The 24,431-nt window shown below is 39.4% G+C and overlaps 1 protein-coding gene across 6 annotated transcripts in view; it reads right to left on the bottom strand.

Moving 5' to 3' along the window:
- LOC131900530 (vomeronasal type-2 receptor 116-like) overlaps positions 1–21,713 on the bottom strand; it is a 51,175-nt gene extending 29,462 nt beyond the window's left edge. For all 6 annotated transcript variants that reach the window (XM_059251787.1, XM_059251785.1, XM_059251784.1 and 3 more), the window contains exon 1: positions 21,508–21,713. In XM_059251787.1, coding sequence (XP_059107770.1) covers positions 21,508–21,713 — 206 coding nt within the window. The remainder of the gene's footprint in view (positions 1–21,507) is intronic.
- Between the last annotated feature and the right edge of the window lie 2,718 nt (positions 21,714–24,431).

Below are 24,431 nucleotides of genomic sequence, written 5' to 3'. Positions count from 1 at the left end.
GGTAGAATAAACTTTAGGCATAAGGATATTGTGTAGGCTTAAGTAAGACTTGGTATGTTAGAAATTTAGAGTACAGTAAGTTCCCCCACCCCACCCCCCGAGTACAAGCAGAACCTGGGACACAGAAAGCAGTGTCCATAGCAGACTGCAAACCTGGCAGTCTGAGCAGCTTCAGAAGCTCCAGAAGCCGCCAACAATGGCAAATGCTAGAGGTAGCACAAAAGGAAGTGGACAAGCATTAGTAGTTTTGACCCTTGGGACATCAATGCACCACAGATGGCAGATGCCTGAGACAGTGAGAGCATCTAAGTTCTGCAAGCTTTCTGCCAAGAGGAAGCCACAGTGAGGAGCAGAGTAGAGATGCTAAGCCATGAGAAAGGTGAACAGCAGGCAGCAGCTTGGAGAACAGAGTGGCTTTCCTCACCTCAAGAAAGGTGAACAGTGAGCAGTGGTGGGCAGTGGTGACTGCAGAGATCACACTACTGCCAGGGGCAGAGAAGCAGTGTCAGTATAAGACAAGCAGCTGAGATGCACTGGAGCCAGATAGCTGTGATGGTGAGAGATGTGCCCCAGTTGAAGAGCCAGACTGGGGGGCTCTGTGGGAACTGCTGAGACAGAAGCAGCCTGAGCTGCCAGCATCAGGGTGTAACTGGAATCATGGAAATGCCCTAGGGCTACATGTGGCCATGGAGGTTTCCAGGACCCATGGTACTGAGCACAGGGCCTCCCATGAAGCAGGTAATATGACCCAAGGAAGCCACATATCATAGCAGCTGTGTTTCCTCCAAGAGCCAGGTTTACTGTAGTAAAGCCACTGCTCAGCTTGTAGAAGTTGGAGGAAACTTAAGCCCATATGGCATGAGGCAATTGAAAACACACTAGCCTCAGGGCACATGGGTCCTGTGAACACCCAGTTACAGGAAACACAGACAGAAAAGGACTGTAAAAGCTGCAAAAGACTGAACAGAGCTAACAGCTAAAGCCACACAGTTTCTGTTTGCTGGTTGTAAGAAAGTCTCTTTTGAGAGGACTTTATGCTAACCAGCTCTGGTGGAGCTAATAGATTTCTGCCCCAAGGCAAAGTTCCTCAGGAAAGAGTGCCATAATATGCTGTTGTAAATGAAAATGCCTGAGACTGAGAACAAAAGTTGTAGAGATGCTTGTTTGAACTGAAATTGTTAACTGCAACAAGTTTTTGGTTGTGAGAAATGTTTCTTCATATTTGGAAGACTAGTAGCAGAATTTAATTTCTTTTAACTTTTCAGACTTAAGAAATGGTTTGAACAGGAGTGGTTGCATTACAATGGGTCAATTTTGAATTTACTTATGCATATAGACTGTATCAACTGTGTTGATTCATGAACTGGTATTATGTTAAAAATGGAAGTGTTTAAATAGAGAAGTTTGGGTTTTTTCTACATAGGCTCAAGATTTAGTCTAAAAAATAATAAAGAAATGAGAGAGTTAATATTCCTCAGTTTATTTAATTTAAAAAATATTTTCTGGTTACTTGAGTGGGTTAATGTTATGTTTTGTATAGTTCTATTAAGAAATTGGTCTTGAATTTAGGTTTGTAGGAATTATAATTGTGTATAGTAATATTTATGAGTTATTACGTTAACCTATTGATATTGACTCACCATAGTTTGGTGCAGTTAAGGGATATTTAAGCTTGATGTGAATACATCAGAAGTTTATCCTATTTTTGTTAGCAAGAAATTCAAATGGTTCTATTAAGAGTTTACATTTGGATGTAAGTTTCAGAGAATTGTAATTACATATAGCAATATTTAAGTTAGAATTTTCTTAACCTGATAACGTTAATAATGAAGCTAAGGGAGTCTTTAAGTTTAATGTGATTACATCAAGAGTTTTATTATTACTATTATTATATTATTTTGAAAAAGGGCTTGGTGCAGCTGTCTGCTTTATTCATCTTAGACCAATTCCAAAAAGGATATTCCATCGTTATCATCCTCTACTTCTCCACTGGGAGAAGTGACAGGTATGGAGATTGCTGTGAGCTCTTGATAAGGAGCTGTTATAAAATATTAAGAGGAGAAACCTATTGGAGCCCACTGAGGTTTCCTAGTAGCTTTACCCAGCAGAACAAAATAAGAGGATGATTGGGCCATGGGCCTGAGTACCAGTTGTTTGGAAAGGTCTACAGTTGGCTGTATCTAGCAAGGGGGAGGTCTTTTGCCCCTCCCCTTGTAAGTGTTATAAAAAGCCCTTTTGAATGAAGTTCTGGCCTGGTGGATAGGGATCTAGGCCCTCCTGAGGTTCTTCTCTCTCTCTCTCTCTCTCTCTCTCTCTCTCTCTCTCTCTCTCTCCTCCCTCCCTCCCTCCCTCTCTCTGTCTCTCTTTCTCTCTCTCTCCTCCCTCCCTCTCTCTCTCTCTCTCTCTCTCTCTCTCTCTATATATATATATATATATATATATATATATATATATATATATATATAATTTCTATCTAATATTTATGCTGCACCTGCTCAAGAGTCCCCTGGTAAAAAGTGGGGGTGGGATGGCTCCCCACAGAACCTATTGTCAGGGATTCAGGTGGGCTGACCCATAGGGTGTAAGAGTAGGATAGTTGACCCCAACCCCCTTGTCTGCTATGTGGTAGCATAGATGAAATGTGTCATCCCCTACTCACTCTTTCCCATCTGTGGCAGGTGAGAGAGATGGCCCAATGTTTGAGAGACTGTGAGACCTATGTCTGCTCCATACCAGCTTCAGCACACAGGAGAGAGGGTCCTGCATCCCTACTTGATATCACATTAGACATGGTCCTGTTGTCATGGGCACAGTTGTGCCAGGCTTCTGGACATGAAAGCTGGAGATCTGACTCCACCCCCATCACTTATATGCCCTCTATAGCAATCAGAAAAGAGGGTGCTGTGCCTTACCTGGGCAAAACAGTAGAGTTGACCCTGGTGGAGTGAGTGCTGGTGAGCCAGGTCTGAGGAACCAAGAACAGGAGAATTGGCCCTACTCCTTGATGTATGCTGCACTGTGTGACCTAGCCAAGCCAGTGTTGGAGAGCTCACCCATGTTGTAAAGACCAAGGAAAGCTGGTTGAATGACCAGCTCAGCTACAACCCAGTTCCAGAATCAGACCTACATCTTAGCCCATCCCAACTTTCACTGCATCTATAAACTATTGGAGTGCATGCAGTGAGGAACCTACATATCCAATATTGCAGAATCTCCACCACACAGAACAACAACAGAATATCTGAGAGGAGCTCCAGAGAGAGCTTATTATGAATATTATAGCAGAAGCAAATGGCCTTGAAGCAGAGCAACGATTCATAGCAACAAACACTTACAAGTAAAAATCAATAAATTAAAGGATAAACTGTGTGACTCAAGAGGCTACACTACAGCTTCTACAAGAAGAACTTCTTCTCCTTCTTCTACTTCTTCTCCTTCCTCCTCCTTCTCCTCCTCCTCCTTCTACTTCTTCTTGGGTTTGATTTAAACTTTGATTTCTTTCAGTGGAGAGGTTTCATGGCCAACAGCAGGTAAGAGGGAATGGGGAGATAAATGGGATCAGGATGCAAAATGTGAAGTCTCAAAAGTATCAATAAATGTTAAATAGAGAGAAAAAGAAATTTAATAATAAAAATGTGTGGCTAGAAAAATTCTATAGTAAAAAACAAAATCCTCTGATCATCAGAGTAGGTCAGTTCAGGCTTTCTCTCCACCATTGCCAGTCTATTGTGGAGGTATCTTTGTGGATTTCTGGGGACCTCTCTAGCACTTTGCTTTGCTTCTTCCCATGGGGTCTTCATTTATCATGGTCTCTTTTTCTTTGTTCTCCCTCTCTGTTCTTGATCCAGCTGGGGTCTCCCATTGGTGAAAACGAGGAAGGATTGTTGAGACCATGATTGGAAAAAGCACAGGGACAAATAGCCAAACTAGTGGAAACACATGAGCTATGAACCAACAGCTGAGGAGCCCCCAGCTGGATCAGGCCCTTTGGATAAGTGAGACAGTTGATTAGTTTGAACTGTTTGGGAGGCCCCCAGGCAGTGGGACCGGGACCTGCCCTTAGTACATGAGCTGGCTGTTTGGAGCCTGGGGCCTATGCAGGGACACTTTGCTCAGCCTTGGTGAAGGGGGGAGGGGACTGAACCTGCCTCAACTGAATCTACCAGGCTGAGCTGAATCCCCAGGGGAGTCCTTGCCCTGGAAGAGATGGGAATGGGGAGTGAGCTGGGGGAAGTGCATGGGGGTAGGAGGAGGGAGGACAGTAGAACCCGTGGCTGATATGTAAAATTAAATTAAATTATAAAATAAAAAAAAGAAAAAGGAAAAAAATTTTTAAAAAAAATCCTGGCACCCAAGTCAACTAGACGCCCCCTGAAAAAGCACAGGCCACACCAAACCATCAAAACTCCAGGGAGGATTCATACCATGGAACTCCCTTCACACTCTTAGTCTGCACCCACCCTAGCCCCAATCCCTCCACAGCTGAGTGCAGTGTCCCTACACCTAATGTGGGCAGAGAGCTCTCTGCTTCCCAAGTGGCTACCCCATCCACCAGAAGCCTATCTCACAACATGAGTGGACACCCTCTGCTCAGAGACAGTCCATATAGTCTGGAAGATCACAGAAGAAACACAAGAAAGGAAACACCCATCCAACAAAGTAAGATGCAGAAGTCAACATGTAGACCAATAATCATCTCAAACACAGATGGCTCAATACCAATGTAAGAACACAATCAACAACAGCCAAGTCAATTTGCCACCTCCAGAGCTAAGCTATATTACTACAGCAAATCCTTAATATTCCAACCCATCTGAAGCACAAGAAAAAGACCTTAAAATCAACTTTATGAAGATGATAGAGTTCCTGAAATGGGAAGTGTATAAATCCATTAAAGAAAGCAAAGAAAAAGAAAAAGGTTGAAGGAAATCATTAAAATTTCCTGAAAATGGAAATGAGAGTAATAAGATAGACCCATCAATCAAAGAAGATGTTAAATCTAAAAAATTCCTGACAAAAAACATCAAGGAAATCCAGGATATCCTGAAAAGCTCAACCCTAAGAATAATAGAAATCAAAAGAGAAGAATTTCCACTCAATGGCTCAGAAAATATATTCAGCAATATCATAGAAGAAAGTCATTATAACCTAAAGAAGGACATGACTATAAAGGTATAGGAAGCTTACAGAAAACCAAAAAGACTGGAAAGGAAAAACAAGTGCCCTCACCACATAAATATCAAACACTAAACACACAGAACAAAGAAATCATATTAAAAGCCACAAAAGAAAAAGAGCAAATAAATAATAAAGGCAGAACTATCAGAATTACACCTGATTTATCGGTGGAGACTATAAGTCAGAAGAGCCTAGACACATGTCCTACATACATTAACAGGCCACAGAATGTGGCACAGACTACTATACTAAGGAAACTTTCAATAACCATTGATGAAGAAAAAAAGATAGTCCATGATAATGAAAAATTTAATCAATATCTATCTACAAATTCAGCCATACAGATGATACTGAAAGGCAAACATCAATCAAAGGTGGTTAATTAATCCTAAGAAAGCACAGGAAATAGTGGCACACCAGAAAAACCAAAATAAGGGAAGTACATATGTACACACACACACACACACACACATTGCCAGCAACAACAACAAAATAACAAGCATTAACAGTGTTTGGTCAGTGATTTCTGTCAATATCAACAAACTCACTTCCCCAATAAATATACACAGACTAACAGACTAAATTCAAAAGCAGGATACATCCTTCAGCTGTATAAAATAAACACATCTTAAAATCAAAGACAGACATTACCTCAGAGTAAAGGGCCAGAAAAAAATTTACAAGCAAATGGACCCAAGAAGCATGCTTTTGTATCCATCTTACTTTCTAACAAAATAGGCTTTAGACCAAAATTAATCAAAAGAGATGGGGAAACACACTACATTCTCATCAAAGGAAAAATCAACCAAGATGATGTTTCTTTTCTTAATATCTATGCTCCAAATAAAAGGGGATCCATGTTTGTAAGAGAATCATGACTAAAATTTAAATCACATATCAACCCTCACATCTTGATAGTGGGAGACTTCAATATCCCTCTCTCACCAATAGGTAGGTCTTCCAGACAAAGACTAAAGAGAAAAACTGGAGTTACCAGAAGTTATAAAACAAATGGACCTAATAGATGTCTATAGAACATTTCACCAAAACACAAAAGAATATGCCATCTTCTCAGCATGTCACAGAATTTTCTCTAAAATTGGTCACATACTTGGACACAAAGCAAGTCTCCACAGATACAAGAAAATTAAAATAACACTCTGTTCTCATACTACCATGGAATAAATCTATATTGCAAAAACAACTGAAAAACTACAGTTCATGAGGAAAGTCCTCTCTACTGAATGACTACTCGATCAAGACAGAAATAAAGAAAGAAATTAAAGGCTTCCTGTAATTCAATGAAAATGAATATACAACATACCAAAACTTATGAGACACTATGAAAGTGTTATCAAAAAATTAGAGAGATATCATGCTATGTAACAGCACACCTGAAAACTCTAGAAAAATAGAGGCAAGCACACCCAAGAGAAGTAGACTGAAGAAAGGAATCAGAAGGCTGAAATCAGTAAAATAGAAACAGGGATAACAACAGAAAAAAACAATGAAATGAAGAGTTGATTCTTTGAGAAAATCAACAGGACAGAGAAAACCATATCCAAATGAACTAAAACACAAAGAGAATGTCCAAATCAACAAAATGATAAAAGCATAGGAAAAAGTAGAAACGCAAAGAATCATCAGTTCATTCTTTAAGAACCTGTACTTCTCAAAATTGGAAAATAAAAAAGAAATGAATAATTTCTTTGATAGATATTTTTAAGATAAATTCAAGTCCTTTGTTTGTAAACCAAAATTATAACATGCACTTGAAAATAGATAGACAAATAGCAATGTAAAATGGATAGAAATTAAAGGATATGAAATGAATAGTTGAGCTAGAGAAAAACATTAAAACATAAACTGGCTTAGGAAAATGTAGCTGAAATCTGTGACATGAGCATTTTGCATTCCTGAAAAGGTCTGTGTGATAAAAATTTTATTCAATTTTGCACTTAGTTCTGTCATACGATATTCACATCATTGAGTTCATCTGGCCAATCTTTGGTTTCAATAGTGTGAATCATGTGTCCATCAATTTGTTCAATCATCTAATAATCACTGAGGACTCACTCTCACCTAGTTGGGCATTGGACAGACAACAACAAATAAACTGTATTTTCTTTGCTAATAGGACTTAATCTATTTTTGATGCATGCTCATAATCAAGTAGCTGATAAGCCATTGTATTACAGGAGAGTGCCTAAGAATTCCAATATTCTTCATATTCTGGAAACCTCCATCCATATCACTCTTCAGCCCCTCCCTTCAGTCATGGAAGGAAACCACTCAAATATACAATGAATCTCTAAGAGTATTTCATGAGAATTTGAGATTCATACATATTGATATATATATTACATAAGCTTATTTTGTAAGACACAACACTGAATTTAAATGACAACCAACCTGGTTACCCCATTTAAGAGGTTTTATATAAGCCAACAATCAGATGAGTCACAGAGAATTGCTTGTTTTCCAGAGTTTTATAGTCCATTTCTGCCATAAAATACCATAATAACATTTTATTAATTGGTTGGCTGTTTTTAAATAAAAACTGGTGATAAAATATGTGTACCTAGTTAGAAAAATTACCCTGGTCATTTGATTCATTAAAATTGTTATTTCACAGTGCCTCTGAAGCAGCAAACTGAATATTACACACAGCAGCCCTGATTACACACGTGTATAAGATATTTAATCAGAACACCAAAAGCACAATTCAATTGAATCTACTCACAGAGGGTGTTCAGTCCTTTCTAACAGAAGCCTAAAGCTAATCATAAAAACTGTTTCTTCCCTTTCTATCTAAAATAAATGTGTTCGAATTCAATGACTAAATCCTCCTCTTAGGCCTTCCACTGGAGCAGTTCTGCCTCTGACTAGATAGAGGGCTAAGAAACCTACACTAAGCCTGGCAGTGGTGGTGCATGCCTTTGATCTCAGCACTGGGGTAGTAGAGGCAGGCAGATCTCTGTGAGTTTGAGGCCAGCCTGCTCCACAGAGCAAGTTCTATGGCAGCCAGGGCCACACAGAGAAACCTTGTCTCAAAACAAACAAAAACAGAAAAAGAAAGAAAGGAGGGAGGGAGGGAGGAAGAAAGGAGGGAGAGAGGGAGAGAGGGAAGGAGGGAGGGAGAGAGGGAGGGAGAAAGGGAGGCAGAGAGGGAGGGAGAGAGGGAGGAAGAGAGAGAGAGAGAGAGAGAGAGAGAGAGAGAGAGAGAGAGAGAGAGACTGCATGCACACAGATGGACACTGTGAACATAAATGTGACTGTGACTTTCCTTTCTCCTTCATCCATGATGACATTGGAAGCCCATACCTACAACTTGAAAACATTTAATTTCCCAAATACATTTGGGGAAGTTCTTTGAAGACAGTTGTATTCACCCTTCTGTGTATTTTCTGGCCTGGAACTCACCATAGCTCAGGCCGGCATCACAGTCAAAGCAATCCTTCTGCCCCAGCCTCCCACACAATGAGATTACTGATGTGAACTACCACATCTAGCTTTCTTTCTTTCTCTTTTCTTTCTTTTTCTTTTTTTTGTTTTTGTTTTTAGAGAGACAGGGTTTCTCTGTGGGTATCCCTGCCTGTCCTGGGACTCGCTCTGTAGACCAGGCTGGAACTCAAACTCACAGAGATCCACCTACTTCTGCCTCCCAAGTACTGGGATTAAAGGCATGCAACATCACCATCCTGCTGGAGTAAGTATTTTAAACAATAATTTCTAAATAATTTCTGAGATCCCTGGACCCCACTTTGAGGAAACACTGCTAAATAGTCCAGATAAAATTCAGTGTTTTATTTTAATGTAAAACAATGATTCCATATAAATTGAGAGATGAATCCCAAAAGATTCACCCAAGGAACTGAGATGCAGCTGAGTTGGTCAAATGCTTGCCATGTGAACAAAAACTCCCCAAAAAAGCTGCATTTGTCTGATTGTCAGAGACTGACTGGCTGACTAAGACTTCAGTACTGTGGAGAGTTTGCAATGGTGCAGGCCTATCCAATAAGGCTAATTGCCTCAGCTTGAGCTAGTTCTCTCTGAAACAGCCATTCCTTGCCCACCAACTAACATCTTGTGACAATAGATAAAAAACCTTTTACAATTGACTTAGGAGAACACTGGAATCCACCAATCCAAATGCTAAGAATGTCATCAGATAAACCAGGCAGTGGTTCCTCACACCTTTAATCCCACTTTGATAGATAATACTTACCACAGTTAAATTAAGATCAGATAAAGGACATTAATAGACCTGTAACCCCTAAGGAAATAGAAGCAAACATGAAAAGTTTCCCAACCAAAAAAGAACTCAGGGTCAGTCTGTTTTAGAGCAAAATTCTATCAGACTTTCAAAGATAAAATTGATTTACCAGATATTTTCACAAACTAGAAATAGAAGAAACATTGCTAAACTCATTTTATGATGTCACAGTTACCCTGATATCCAAAACACACAGGATAACACAAAGAAAGAGTTACAGACCATTTTCCCTCATGAACATAGGTGTGAAAATACTCAATAAAGTCCTCCCAAACCAAATATAAGAACACATCAAGCCCTAGGACCCAGGCCCTGGGACCCCCGTCCCCCCGGCCCAACACTGCCCCAGTTGCTGGCCAGCAGGAAAAGCTCCTGCAGGAAGCCCCCCAACATCAAAACACCTCATCAGGCCCTGCAATCTACAAGTAACATGCCCTGCCCCAATACCCATCTGCCTGTGACCCCAGTAACTTCCTGAGGCACAGAAACCAAACCACCACCTCTCATTGGACCAAGAGCTCTCATTTGACCACGAGTAGCTTCCTGAGGCATGCAAACCAAACTGCCAGCTCTCATCGGAACTAGAGCTTTCATTGGACCATGAGTAACTTTCTGAGATGGGAAATCCACTAGCCCTCATTGAACCAAGAGTGGCTTTCTGAGACATAGAATCTGCCAGCTCTTGTTGGACCAAGAGAGGCTTCCCAAGATACAGAATCTGTCAGCTCTGACTGGACCAAGAGCCCTGATAAGACTAAGAGCGGCTCTGTGAGTCACAGAATCAACTTGTTTGGATTAGGCCAATAGCAGCTCCTTGAGATAAAGAATCTGCCAGCTCCAATTAGACCAAGAGCTAAGACTGGACAGAAAGGAGGCCCCCAAAGACACAGACACAACAAGCACAGAGTAGACCAATAGCAACTCAGACACAGGCACCTTTTATACCTATTAGAGGAGGAGATGGGCAGATGCCAAGGCAAAAATACATATAACAACATAAACAGCAATATGGAATCACCAGAACCTAGCACTCCACCAACAAGACCTGAACATCACAATGTAGAAGAAGTAAAAGAAAGCAACCTTAAAAATAGCTTCATGAAGATGCTAGAGACCTTTCAAGAAAAAATGAAAAATTCCCTTAAAAATTGAGGAAAAGACAAACAAAAAATTGGAAGAAATCAATAAATAAACCATGAAAAGGCAATTAAACAGTTGAGAGAAACAGTTCAAGGCCCGAAAAGGGAAACAGAAACAACAAAGAAGACACAAACAGAAGGAATGCGAGAAATAGAAAATCTGAGAAAACAAACAGGAAGCACAGATGCAAGCATAACCAGCAGAATTCAAGAGATGGAAGAGAAAATCTCTGGTGTAGAGGATACAATAGAGGAAATAGTTTCATCAGTCAAAGAAAATACCAAAGCCAAAAAAGTCATAACACAAAATGTCCAGGAAATTTGGGACACCATGGGAAGACCAAACCTAAAAATAATAGGGATAGAAGAAGGAAAAGAATACCAACTCAAAGGCACAGAAAATATATTCAACAAAATCATAGAAGAAAACTTTACCAACTTAAAGAAGGAAATACCTATGAAGACACAAGAAGCCTATAGAAAACCAAACAGACTAGACCCCCCAAAAGAGTCCCCTTGTCACATAATAATTAAGCAACTAAACATACAGAACAAAGAAAGAATATTAAGAGCAGCAAAGGAAGAAGGCCAAGTGACCCATCAGAATAACACCCAACTTCTCAAGGGAGACTTGGAAAGCCAGAAGGACCTGGCAGATGTAATGCACAAACTAAGAGACCATGGATGCCAGCCTAGACTAATATATCCAGCAAATCTTTCAATCATCACAGGCAGAGTGAACAAGACATTCCAACACAAAACCAGATTTAAACAATACCTATCCACAAACCCAGCCCTACAGAAAGCACTAGAAGGAAGATTCCAAACTAAGGAAGTCAGATACACCCAAGAAAACACAGGCAATAGATAACCCCACGAAAGTAAATCCCAAAGAAGAGAAATACACACACATCACCACCAAAAGAAAACAGAAATGAACAATCACTGATCATTAATATCCTTTAATATCAATGGACTTAATTCACCTATAAAAAGACACAGGCTAACAGAATGGATAAGAAAGCAGGGCCCATCTTTCTGCTGCATACAAGGAACATATCTCAACTTCATAGACACTACCTCAGAGTAAAAGGCTTGGAAAAGTCTTTCCAATCAATGGTATTAAAAAGCAAGCTGGTATAGCTATCTTAATATCCACCTAAATAGACTTCAAACTAAAATTATTCAAAAGAGATTGAGAAGGACATTACATCATCATCACAGGAAAGAGGTACCAAGATGAAGTTTCAGTACAGAACATTTATGCCCCAAATACAAGGGCACACACATATATAAAAGTAACATTAATAAAGCTTAAATCACACATCAAACCCCACACATTAATAGTGGGAGACTTCAACACCCCACTCTCACCATTGGACAGATCTGCCAAATTGAAACTTAACAGAGAAATAAAGGGTTTACCTGATGTGATGACTCAAAGGGACTTAATCGATATCTGCAAAACATTCTACCCTAACAAAAAAGAATATACTTTCTTCCCAGCGCCCCATGGAACCTTCTCAAAAATCGACCACATACTCACTAACAAAGCAAATCTCAACAGATATTTGTAATTGGCAGAACCTGGAAACAACCTAGATGCCCCTCAACTAAATAATGGATTAAAAAAATGTGGTATTTTACCTAATGGTGTACTACTCAGCAGAGAAAAACAATGACATCATGATGTTTGCAGGCAAATGGATGGAACTAGAAAATATCATCTTGAGTGAAGTAACCCAGACTCAGAAAGACAAACATGGTATGTACTCACTCATAAGTGGATACTAGATGTAAAACAAAGGATAACCACACTGCAACCCACAGCTCCAGGGAGACCAGCTAGTAAGGAGGACCCTAGGAAAGACACAGGGATCACCCAGCAATGGAGAAACAGATGAGATCTACATGAGTAAACTGGGAGTGAAAGGGGTTAATGAAGGGCAAAGGAGGGGGAATGAGAGCTTAGGGGAGCTGGAGGTTCGAGCTGGATCAGGAACAGAGTGGGAGAACAAGGAAAGAGATACCATGATAAATGAAGGCACCATGGAAATAGGGAGAAGCAGAGTGCTAGGGAGATCCCCAGGAATCCACAAAGATGACTCCACCATAGACTACTGGCAATGGTCAAGAGGGTGCCTGAGCTGAACTATACTGGTGATCAGATGTCTGAATACCCTAACTGACATCATAGAACCCTCATCCAGTGACTGATGGAAGCAGATGCAGAGATCCATAGGAGGGTCCCAGGCAAAGCTCCAGGAGTCCAATTGATGAGAGGAGGAATCATATGAAAAAGAGATATCAAGACCATGATTGGAAAAAGTACAGAGACAACTACCCAAACTAGTAGAAACATATGAACTGTGATCCAATAGTTGAGGAAAACCCATGGAACTGGACTAGGCCCTCGGGATAAGTGAGACAGTTGTTTAGCTTGAACTGTTTAGGGGACCCCCAGGCAGTAGGACTGGGACCTGTCCCTAGTGCATGAGCCAGCTTTTTGGAACCTAGTGCCTGTGGTGAGACACTTTTTACATCCTTGGTGCACGCAGTAGGGGCTTGGACCTGCCTCAACTGAATGTACCAGGCTCTGCTGACTCCCCATGGGAGACCTTGCCTTGGAGGATTTGGGAATGGGGGATGGGTTGGGGGAAAACTGGGGGGTGGGAGGGGGAGGACAGGGGAATCTGTGGTTGATATGTAAAATGAATAGAAAATCTCTTAATAAAAATAATGGAATAAAAAGAAAAACACATCAAAAATATCATCCACTTTGATCAAGTAGGCTACATCCCAGAGATTTGGGAATGGTTCAACATAAAAAAAATCTGTCAAATGTAATACAAAATAAAAATTTTAAAAAAATGAACAAACTAAAAAAACCCACATGATTATCACATTAGATACTGAAAAATCCTTTGATAAAATCCAAAAATCTTTCTTGATAATTCTTGAAGAGATCAGGGATACAGGGACAGACCTAAGCATAATAAAGGTAATTTTCAGTAAGCTATAGCCAACGTCAAATTAAACGGAGAGAAACTCTAAGCAGTTCTGCTAAAATCAGGAATAAGGCAGGGCTTCAACTCACTGTCTCCATATATATTCAAAATAGGACTTGAAATTTTAGCTAGAGAAATAAGACAGCTGAAGTAGATCAAGGAATGTAAATCAGAAAGGAAGAAATCAAGTATTGCTACTCTCAATTGACACAATATTATAAGCAAATCAAAATTAAAAATTACCATGAGCTGGGCAGCAGTGGTGCATGCCTCCAGCACGCAGGAGGCAAAGCCTGATGAATCTCTGGGAGTTTGAGGTCAACCTGGTCTACAGAGAGAGATCCAGGACAGGCACCAAAGCTACACAGAGAAAATCTGTTTCAAAAAAAAAAAATACCATGGAACCCTTAATGCTGAAAAACAACCTCAAGAAAGTGGATGGATGTATGATTAACTTTAAAAAATCTATACCACTCTTGGGCATATACCCAAGGAATGCTCAATTATACCACAAGAGCACTTGTTCAGCTATGTTCATATCAGCATTGTTTTTAATAGCCAGAACATGGAAACAACCTAGATGCCCTTCAACTGAAGAATGGATAAACAAAATGTGGTACATATACACAATGGAATGCTACTCAACAGAGAAAAACAATGACATCATGAGGTTTGCAGGCAAATGGATGGATCTAGAAAAAATCATCCTGAGTGAGGTAACCCAGACTCAGAAAGACAAACATGGTATGTACTCACTCATAGGAGGATACTAGATGTGGAACAAGGATGACTGGACTGCTACTCACATCACCAGGGAGGCTACCTGGAAAACAGGACCCCAAGAAAGACACGGAGATCGCCCAATGATGGAGAAATGGAAGAGATCTACATGAACAGCCTGGACATGAGTGGGGGTATGAAGGGCGAGGGTCGAAGGAAAGAGAGCTTGGGTGAGCGGGAGATCCCAGCTGGATCAACAACAGAGAGGGAGAACAAGGAATAGGAGACCATGGCAAATGAAGACCACATGAGAATAGGAAGAAGCAAAGTGCTAGAGAGGCCCACAGAAATCCACAAAGATACCCCCACAACAGACTGCTGGCAATGGTCAAGATACAGCCCGAACTGACCTACTCTGGTGATGGGATGGCCAAACACCCTAATTGTCGTGCTTGAAACCTCATCCAACGACTGAGGGAACTGGATGCAGAGATCCATGGCTAGGCCCCGGGTGGAGCTTTGGGAGTCCAATTAGCGAGAAACAGGAGGGTTTATATGAGCGAGAATTGTTGAGACCAACGTTGGATAAAGCACAGGGACAACTAGCCAAACGAATGGAAACACATGAACTATAAACCAATGGCTGAGGGGCCCCCAACTGGATCAGGCCCTCTGAATGGGTGAGACAGTTGATTGGCTTGATCTGTTTGGGAGGCATCCAGACAGTGGGACCGGGTCCTGTGCTCATTGCATGAGTTGGCTGTTTGAAACCTGGGGCCTATGCAGGGTCGATTGGCTCTGCCTGGGTGGAGGGGACTGGACTGAGTCTACCAGGTTGATCTCAGTCCTTGGGGGAGGCTTTGCCCTGGAGGAGGTGGGAATGGGGGGTGGGTTGGGGGGAGGTGAGGGGGGAGGGAGGGGGAAGAACAAGGGAATCCGTGGCTGACATGTAGAACTGAATTGTATTGCAAAAAAAAAAAAATCTAACACTGCTGTATACAAATCACAGATGAATAGAGGAAGTAATCAGAGAAAACAACATCCTTCAAAATAGCCAAAAAGAATATAACGTATATTGATATAACCCTAGCCAAGCAAGTGAAATGCCTGTTTGACAAAAACTTTAAGTCATTGACAAAAGAAATTAAAGAAGGTATCAGAAGATGAAAGGATCTACCATGTTAGTGGATCAGTGGAATTAAAAATGACAATTCTACCAAAATGAATCTACTGGAATCAATGCAATTCCATTAAAATTCAAACATAATTCTTTAAAGATCTTGAAATGACAATATTCAATTTCATATGGAAAAGCAAAATACCCAGGATAGCTAATACTATACTAAACAATAAAAGAACTGCCAGAGGTATAATTATCCTTGACTTCCAGCTCTACTATAGTACTATAGTAAGAAAAACCCCTTGAAGTTGGCATTAAAAACAAACATGGTCATCAATAGAATCAAATTCAGATCTCAGTTATAAATCTACTCACCAATAGACACCTAGATATTGATAAAGAATACAGAAATACTCAATGGAAAAAAGAAAGCACCTTCAACAAGTGGTGCTGGTCTAACTGAATATCTGCATGTAGAAGAATGCAAATAAACCTGTATTTATAACCCTGCAAAAAAACTAAAGTTCAGGTGGATCAAAGCCTTATCATAAAACCATATGCACTGAATGAAAAAAAGAATTAGAGAATAGCCTTGAATGTATTGAAAGAAGAGACAATTTCCTAAACAGAACACTCATAGCACAGGAACTAAGTACAAAAATTAATAAATTGTACCTCATAAAACTGAAAAACTTCTGTAAGACAAGGGACAGAGCACACCATCAATTAGATACAACAGAAGCCTAAAGAACGGAAAAGATTTTCAACAACTCCACCTTGTATTATGGGCTAATATCCAAAATATATAAAGAATTCAAGTAACTAGACACCAACAAACCAAATAATTCAATTTAAAAAAATGGGGTACAGATTCATCAGATGAATCTCAAAAGCCTGAGAAACATGGAGAAGAAATGTTTAACATTCTTAACCACCATGGAAATAAAAATCAAAACTATTTTGAGATTCCATATTACACCTGTCTGAATGTAAGATCAATAACACAAATAAGAACTCATGCTGGAGAGGATGTAGAGCAAGGGGAGCATTCCTCCATTGCTGATAAAAAGTGAAAACCTTGTGTGGCTAATTTAGAAATCAATATAGATGTTTCTAAGAAAATTGAGAATCAATCTACTTCAAGATTCAGCCACTCTTGGGCATAGAGTCAGTTCATGCCCCCATCCTACACAAGGACACTTTCTCAATTATGTTTACATTGGCATTTTTCATAGCACCCAGAAACTGGAAACAATATATATGACCATCACCGAAAGAATGGATAGAGAAAATGTGGTATATTTACAAAATGAATTCTTTTTTTTTTATGGAAAATTTTTTTAATTAAGACCTTAAAATCAAAAATTTTAAAAAGACTTGTGTATCATTTATTTTAAATATGATTATATTCCCAAACATTTTCAAACATTTCCCGCATGGAAGCTAATTTTAAATTATCTCACTGTCTTGCAACTTGTCCTATATTAGCTCCTATGATAGGAAAAAGCTGATCTGATCAATTTGTTAAAAATTTCATAGGCTCAAAAGGTAATCATCTTTTGAAAATGAGAAAAATTGAAGCCTAAACATTAGGGACGCAGGTCTGTAGGGGAGGACACTGGACCCCCACCCTGGCCTTCAGACTTGTGTAGGAGACGCTTGCATCCTTCTGCGTGTGTGCAGAAGTCCAGGCTGAGGTGTGCTGAAAGGCCACGTTGGTGTCTTTGCCACCTTCTTTTTACACAGAGCACAAATGATCAGGACTTTGGAGAATATTTAATGTTCATACACCACAAATATGTCAGTATGGATTAGCTGTGACTCCTACAAAATGAATTCTTACTGAGTTGTTAGAAAAAAAATGGCATCATGAAATTTGCAGGCTAATGGATGGAACTAGACAAATATCATACAGAGTGAGTCAATCCAGACCTATAAATACAAACATAGCATGTTCTTATTTGTAAGTGCATATTAGCTGCTGAGTAAAGGATAATCACACTACAATCCAAAGTCCCATAGAGGCTAAATAAGAAAGGATCTAGGGGATCACATGGATCTCCCTATGAGTGGTAATAGAATAGATTTTACAATTGGACTGGTAGAGGGTGGAGATGTGAACAGGACTGACCACATGGGGAGGGAGGAATAGAGAGAAAGAGAATGTGGAGAGATAGCTGGAATAGGGAGCATTTAGGAGATCATGGGGAAACCTAGTACATTGGAAACTTCCTGGAACCTATGAGAGTAACACCAGCAAGGACTCTTATTAATGGAGGATATGGCGCCTTAACAAGCCATCTTCTGTATCTAGGCTAGGCTCCAACCACAAAATCTTTAGTGTACACCTGTGCTACTTGCAAGATGCATTGTTGCAGTGGCAACTCAGATCTTCAAAGATGACCAACTAATGATTACTCTATTGTGAAACCCAAGCCATGAAGGAGAATCCATGATAGACACCATCTGGATGACCAGGAATGACAAGTTGGATGGATTAGAAACCTAGGGTAAAATAAAAAATAATTGACAGAAAGTGAGAGAAAGAGAGAAAGAGAGGGAGGAGAGAGAGAGAGAGAGAGAGAGAGAGAGAGAGAGAGAGAGAGAGAGAGAGAGAAATGAAAGAAGGAAGAAAGAGAAAGGAAGGAAGGAGAAGGAAGGAAGGAAAGAAAAAAGTAAGTCAATGAAATGATTCCTAATGCTATTCTGCTATACTCATAGAAAAGTGCCTAGTCCAATCATCATCAGAAAGGCTTCCTACTACAGCTTAGAGAACAAGACACAGATACCTATACCTGAATATTAGGCAGAGTTACGGAACTCTGCAAAAGAGGGGAAGGAAGGATGTATGACCCAGAGTGGTCACAGTCACAATGAGAATACAGCCCATAGAATCAACTAAGCAGTCCTCATAGGGGATCACATAGATTGAAGTCACAATCACAGAGCCTGCATGGGTCTGCACTAGGTCCTATGCATAAATGTTAAGAGTTTTTAGCTTGTAGTTTTATTGGGACTTTTAGCAGTGGAAGTGGGGATGTGCCTGACTCTATTGCCTGATCTTGGGACCCTTTTCTGCTTACCAGGTTTCCTTGTCCTCCTTGTTATGAATGTTTGTTCCTAGTCTTATTGCATCTTGTTATGGCATGTTCATTTGATATCTCTGGAAGGCCTACTGTTTTCTGAAGGCAAACAAAGGAGGAGTGGATGGGGGAAGGGAGCAGAGAGGAAAACTAGGGCAGGAACTAGGAGAAATGGAGAAAGGGAAGGCTACTATTGGGATGTAGATTATGAGAGAAGAATAAAAAAGACTAGTAAACAAAAGGTTGCAAAAAGTTCTGTGAAAGACAAACAAAATTACAAACTAAAATAAAACAAAATAAAAATAGGGGAAAACTCTATTAAAATGGTATTAATGTCAATTTCTGGATGATGAGCCTCCTCAGGTTCTTCATGATTTTTAGGTATTTCCTAATTTACAATAACCACAGAAGCACTATAATTTTTGCAGAAGGAATTCACTACCCTTTCTGATTAGAAATTCTCTTTCTAGTAAACTCTCAAGTGCTTCTTGATGAGAAGAGTTTCTGATAAATGCGTCATTAGCCAATTCCATCATTGTACAAGTACAATATACTTACAGAAACCTACATGGTCTTTCATACTGCATATGCAGGCTATACTGGACAGATTATTATACATGTTGTCAGTCACTTACCAACATGTTATATGGCTCATAATAATATATCTGTGGGCAGAGTAGGTGCCAGTCTGCTTTGTCTTTTTATCGCCCAACTCTATTGAAATTATCCACCATGTAATTTCTCTGGTGTCTTTGAGTGAGACTATGTTGAATTAGTCTAATGGAGAGGATAGTGCTTATTGTGGTTTTTCTAAACATAGATTTTGTCTTAGGGTAAAAAAATGAGGTACTCTCAGAAAACTTTATATCTAACTTATACATAAGACACTGGAAATTTAATTTTCATTAAATTTGGCCATTAAACTGATAAAAAAACTTCTATCCCTCTGTATAGTCACTGTAGGTATGATCAAACAAATTCAACTTGAAACTGTTCGTGTAAAGAAGTCTGAAACATTTTCACACAATAAATATTTATAGTATCTTTAGGATTTTAGGTAGTTGAAAACTGGTAAAAATAGAACATAAAACTAGCAAGAGGATGCTGGGCTAGGAGTACATGTTTGCAGTTGCAGCTTCTTAAGAAGGCTGAATCAGGGTTGCTTAAACTCAGGAAACTACAGCCATTCTGGGAAATATGGTTATGCCAGCTAGTTTTTGTGTTAATGTGATACAAGGAACAAAGAATGTAAATAAGAAAATCTCTCCATGGAATAGGCCTGTAGGCAAGTCTGTAGGATATTTTTTTGATTTATGGTTGATATTGGAGGGGCCAGCTCACAGTGGGCAGTGTCACCTCTGTGCAAGTGGCCCATTATTGGTATAAGAAAGCAGGCTGAGCAATTCATGAGATAAAGAAAGCACGGACCCTTCATGGCCTCCACATCTGTCCCAGCCCTGACTGCCTTCCAATGTTAGACTGTGATGTGGAAATGGAAGCTGTAGTAAGCCTTTCCTTTCCCCGAAAATAAATAGGAAGTAGTGACAAACATGGAAATGTCAGTCATCTGCCTTGACCAACAAACAATGTCTTGAAGGTTACACAGAATTCAATATGTACATATGACAATTGAGTGTTCATCAAATGTTTTGTTCCAAATGGTAGAGATGTTAATTATGTTTATCGTTATACACAATTTATATGTAAATAATTGCATGAAAGCCTCTAAGTGCTATATTATGTGCACATATATTTGCTTAAATACATTTTTCAATAAAGCATAGTCCATGTTGATAACTTTTTTAAGTGTCATCAATGAGAATTTCCATTATGAGGTAGAATTTCAAAGATGAACCAACAGAAATGCAAACTCTACTGACCTGAAACTGAAAAACAATACTGTGAAGCAACAATCAGAATCAAAGTGTCCACAGTACACTGGGGCAATAGTTGTAATACGTTTAGATGTAAACGAAAGTGAGTGTGGGATGAGTGTCAGCTTAATGAAAGCACAGGGAACCTCAATGCATGGATAAAAAAGGTCCAGACACATTATATTGCAGCAAAACTGAGGAATTTCAATAGTGTGTGCATGCTCTCTCTGCTCTGCAGGCACCAGTGTTAACATCTGACACTCAGGATCTGAGATTTTTGTAGATACATTGCATCTCCTTTTCCAATAAGAATATATTAGTTCTCCTATAATTCTCTTAATGTTGTATTTACTCATTAATTAAAGGGGATATTGATCATCTATCTGATATTAATTATGCCCCAAATCTGTGATTGGGCACATGTGAAGCAAAATAAAACTGTGTTGATATAGAATCTAATGCTCACAGATTTATTTTTTCATACTCATTTTTAGCTCAAGAATGACATTAGGGATTGGTACAGAAATTATTTTAAAGCAATATATATATATACTCACATATATATGTATATATACTCACAAATAAGTATGTAATATATGACATGTAATTATATATACTAGTCACACACCTCTATTTCTATGTATGAAAATGTGCACTCTAGTTAGAGACCAAAATTAAGTAACTTCTTTATGAAGGCTTTAGTTATACTTGCTGATGTAGGAATCCTTGGCACACTCTTGAAGAGACATTATAACACAGCCTCTTCACTCCAAACTCATGCCAGTGTTGTGCATTTGTGTTTTCATGTCAGATCATGAGACCCTGTGTAGTGACAACTTTCAACATAAGGAGATCCATGAGGAGACAAGAAAGAGAAAACTGCCTCTCCTACCTCCCATATTAGTGAATTGGAATGTAATATAAGAAAACCATAGTACAATAAAATGCATTAGAAAATACCAAAATAATGATCAATAAAGGAGAAAATTTTCTCTAGGTCAAATATTACAGAGAGAAATACAGAATAGAATCCCCTTGAGTTTTTCTATACAGGCATCAACTTCTAACTCATGACATTTATGCTGGAAATGAACAAGCTAATGACTTACCTAAAATCAATTATAGTATTATAAAAATCTTCCTCTACAGGTTCTGGAGTCACGAAAAGAAAAAAAACACAGTCAGTCCGCAAATCTCCATCAACCTCTTCATTGTGCTTTATTCTCCAAAAGCAGCTGCTTTCTGTCAAACTGTCCAAGATGAGAGAAAACTTCAGGAGCAAGAAGGAAATAGTGAAAGCACAAAGCTTCTTCATGTCTTCCAGGATCTAAGATTGAGCAGAGGTGAAACTTGTTTCTCATGCAACAAACATCACATATGCATTTAAGTCTATGTGCCTGTTTTATTGCTATTGCTGACTGGGGACCATGTGTATACATCCCAGTTCCCTTTTGCCCATCTGTGCCATTCTTCCTGAATACATTTGGAAAATTCTAGCCTAAGGATCTGCATCTGAGGTCTGCAAAATTTTCATCAACACTGGAAGAAAAACATATTGTGAGGATCATATTCTGCAGCCCCAGGTGCCATGATTTCATTTATGTCCATGATGTAAATGCCACAGGGACAGTCACCTGCTGAGCAGCTTGGGCTCCATCCGGTTTTAACACTCATGTGCATGAACACCATTGGCCATCTTTCAGTGTATTTCATCAGAACTTCCATAGGAGTGAGAGGTGAGAGGGTCATAAAGGGCCTATGTCATTCAGAGCTTGAATTGAATCATGGGACAATATGTCCTCTGTTGTCCATGATAGGGAAGGGCAGTATCACATAGAGCATTCAGCCAGGAACACAGCACTTCCTGTGTTGTTCATACACTAATGTAGGCTAGTCACATGTGCAGAATCTCATGAAACTACCTCTGTTTCCTGCCCTCTGGAGAAACGTCATCATGCCAATACCAGAAAGTTTATGAATTATTGTATGAATTATTGTGACTCAATACCCACTCAGTCAGTCTAATACCAATACCAATTGCATACTTTCACAGTCAAACAAAGTTCTAAAGCATGATCTTCCTGAGGTATAGAGGGATCACGTAGTTTGAATTGTAATTTTTGATCAAACCTTATACTAATTTCCATAGTGGCCACAGTAGATACATTCCATTACTACTACAAATGAGGGGATTCTTTCCCCTTTCATTCTAACCAACTTTGTGGAATTTATTTTCTAAATGTTTGCTGTCTTCAATGGGTTGGGATGGAATCTTGTGTAGATTTAACTTGTGCTTTCTCTGTCAGTATAATTTTGATCTTTTTTCATAAACCTTTTGAATAATGTGTTTGTAATTTTTAATATCTTTTGCTCAAAATATTTGCAGACTTTGGTGGATTGAACATTTGGATGTTCAAGATTTTTCTTTCTTCATGTATTATGGATGCTCATTCCAGGTGAAATGAATGGGGAACAGACTTTTCCCCCATCTAGAGGCTGTCTCTCCATGGTGTACTGGCTATGCAGAGACTTTCCTACTGCAGCATCCCACGCAACATCTCTGAAACACCCTTCTGAACCTTGGACAGCCATTCAGGATGCTATTTCCTGCATGTGTGCATCATAATGGGATTCATATAATATAGTCAAGTTATTTCTGATCTGCAGGTCAGAAATCCAATTTGAAATTTTTCCAAAGAATGATAAATAAAGTCCCATATTGTTTTGGAGCACAGGGATTTAACTTGTACTTAATTTGTTTTCTGTATTGATGCTGGATTATTCAAGCCGTGTTGTGAATGAGTGGCAAGTGTGCAGAACTGATATTCTAGTTCTTGAGGGGAGGAATGAAAACACAGCAATTAAGAATCTGACCAGTAAAAATGATACATCCTAATATGGGGCTGGCACCATTCCTGGACCACAAAGTCATTCTTCAGTGACAGCATCCTGGGAAGACTGGTTCAGAGGATCACAGATAAAGAGAATAAAATGTGCTTTCTCAGGAGGTCCTGAATATTCTGTCTGCCAAGCAAGATTATTATGAAGTACAGCATCTTGTATGCTGTCTTCAAATGGGACAAACTTAGAAAAAACTATCATACAATGGAACTATGCCAATAGGAGCTAACTAAACAATGCTGGACAAGGGGAACAAAGGATGTCTCATGACAATTGCAGACAAAGTAATAGTGGCCTTGGGACTGACAATCATATTCCTGTACAGTGAGACATCTTGGCTCTCCAAAAAATACACCCTTGATGCCTTGGAAGTACTGGCACCAACCCCAGACTGGCTTGGAAAGTCTGTTCCTGAACAAAGACACAGAATTGATGTTCCCTTAGTCTTCTTTTCAGGGCCTCTGGGAAAGTCTTGGATAGTTATAGCTCTCAATACACTTGGGTCCTAACAGCATAAATAGAAGAATGTTGACTGAACATGAGCATTTATTTTCTGTTTCCTGACTAGATACCATGTGACCAACATCATTCCCCACTATAATGTCCAATATCCATTTGAATTTTAAATCTCAACCCAGTATGAATCCTTTAAATTGCCTATTGTCACATGAACACAAAAACAGTTAATAATGTGCTTCCCTATCTTTTCTGAGGAAATGTTGAAAAGCTCTTCCCTTTTGTTAGACAGTAAAAAAGCTATTTTAATCCTTACTTCTAAAATGTTTCCATTTAACAGATATGCAGGGCAGCTACCTACCAGCCCCACAGTTCCCCAGAGTTTTCTTGAGTAAGAACAGCAGGAAATATTAGATAGAATGATTTAGAGTGTGGATAGATAGAAAATACCAGATAGCCTCCAGAGGGCCTGGAACCTAATCCAGTGGGCCCCGACTGTCTCTGACTCTGCATCTTCATGTCTGATGTCAAAGCTCATCAGATCTCCAACTCTTTTCAGTTTGGTTGACTGCAACACACTTCACTCTCCGGGCCAGGTTCCCCTCTCTCTTTGGCAGATATTCTATGGTTCTGGCAGCTCCAACATCTTGGGGTTTAGAAGGCAGTGCAGGCTTCA

Source organism: Peromyscus eremicus, unplaced genomic scaffold (assembly GCF_949786415.1).
Source record: "Peromyscus eremicus unplaced genomic scaffold, PerEre_H2_v1 PerEre#2#chr22_unloc_1, whole genome shotgun sequence".
Taxonomy (NCBI): domain Eukaryota; kingdom Metazoa; phylum Chordata; class Mammalia; order Rodentia; family Cricetidae; genus Peromyscus; species Peromyscus eremicus.
This window is presented reverse-complemented; position numbering and strand designations above follow the sequence as displayed.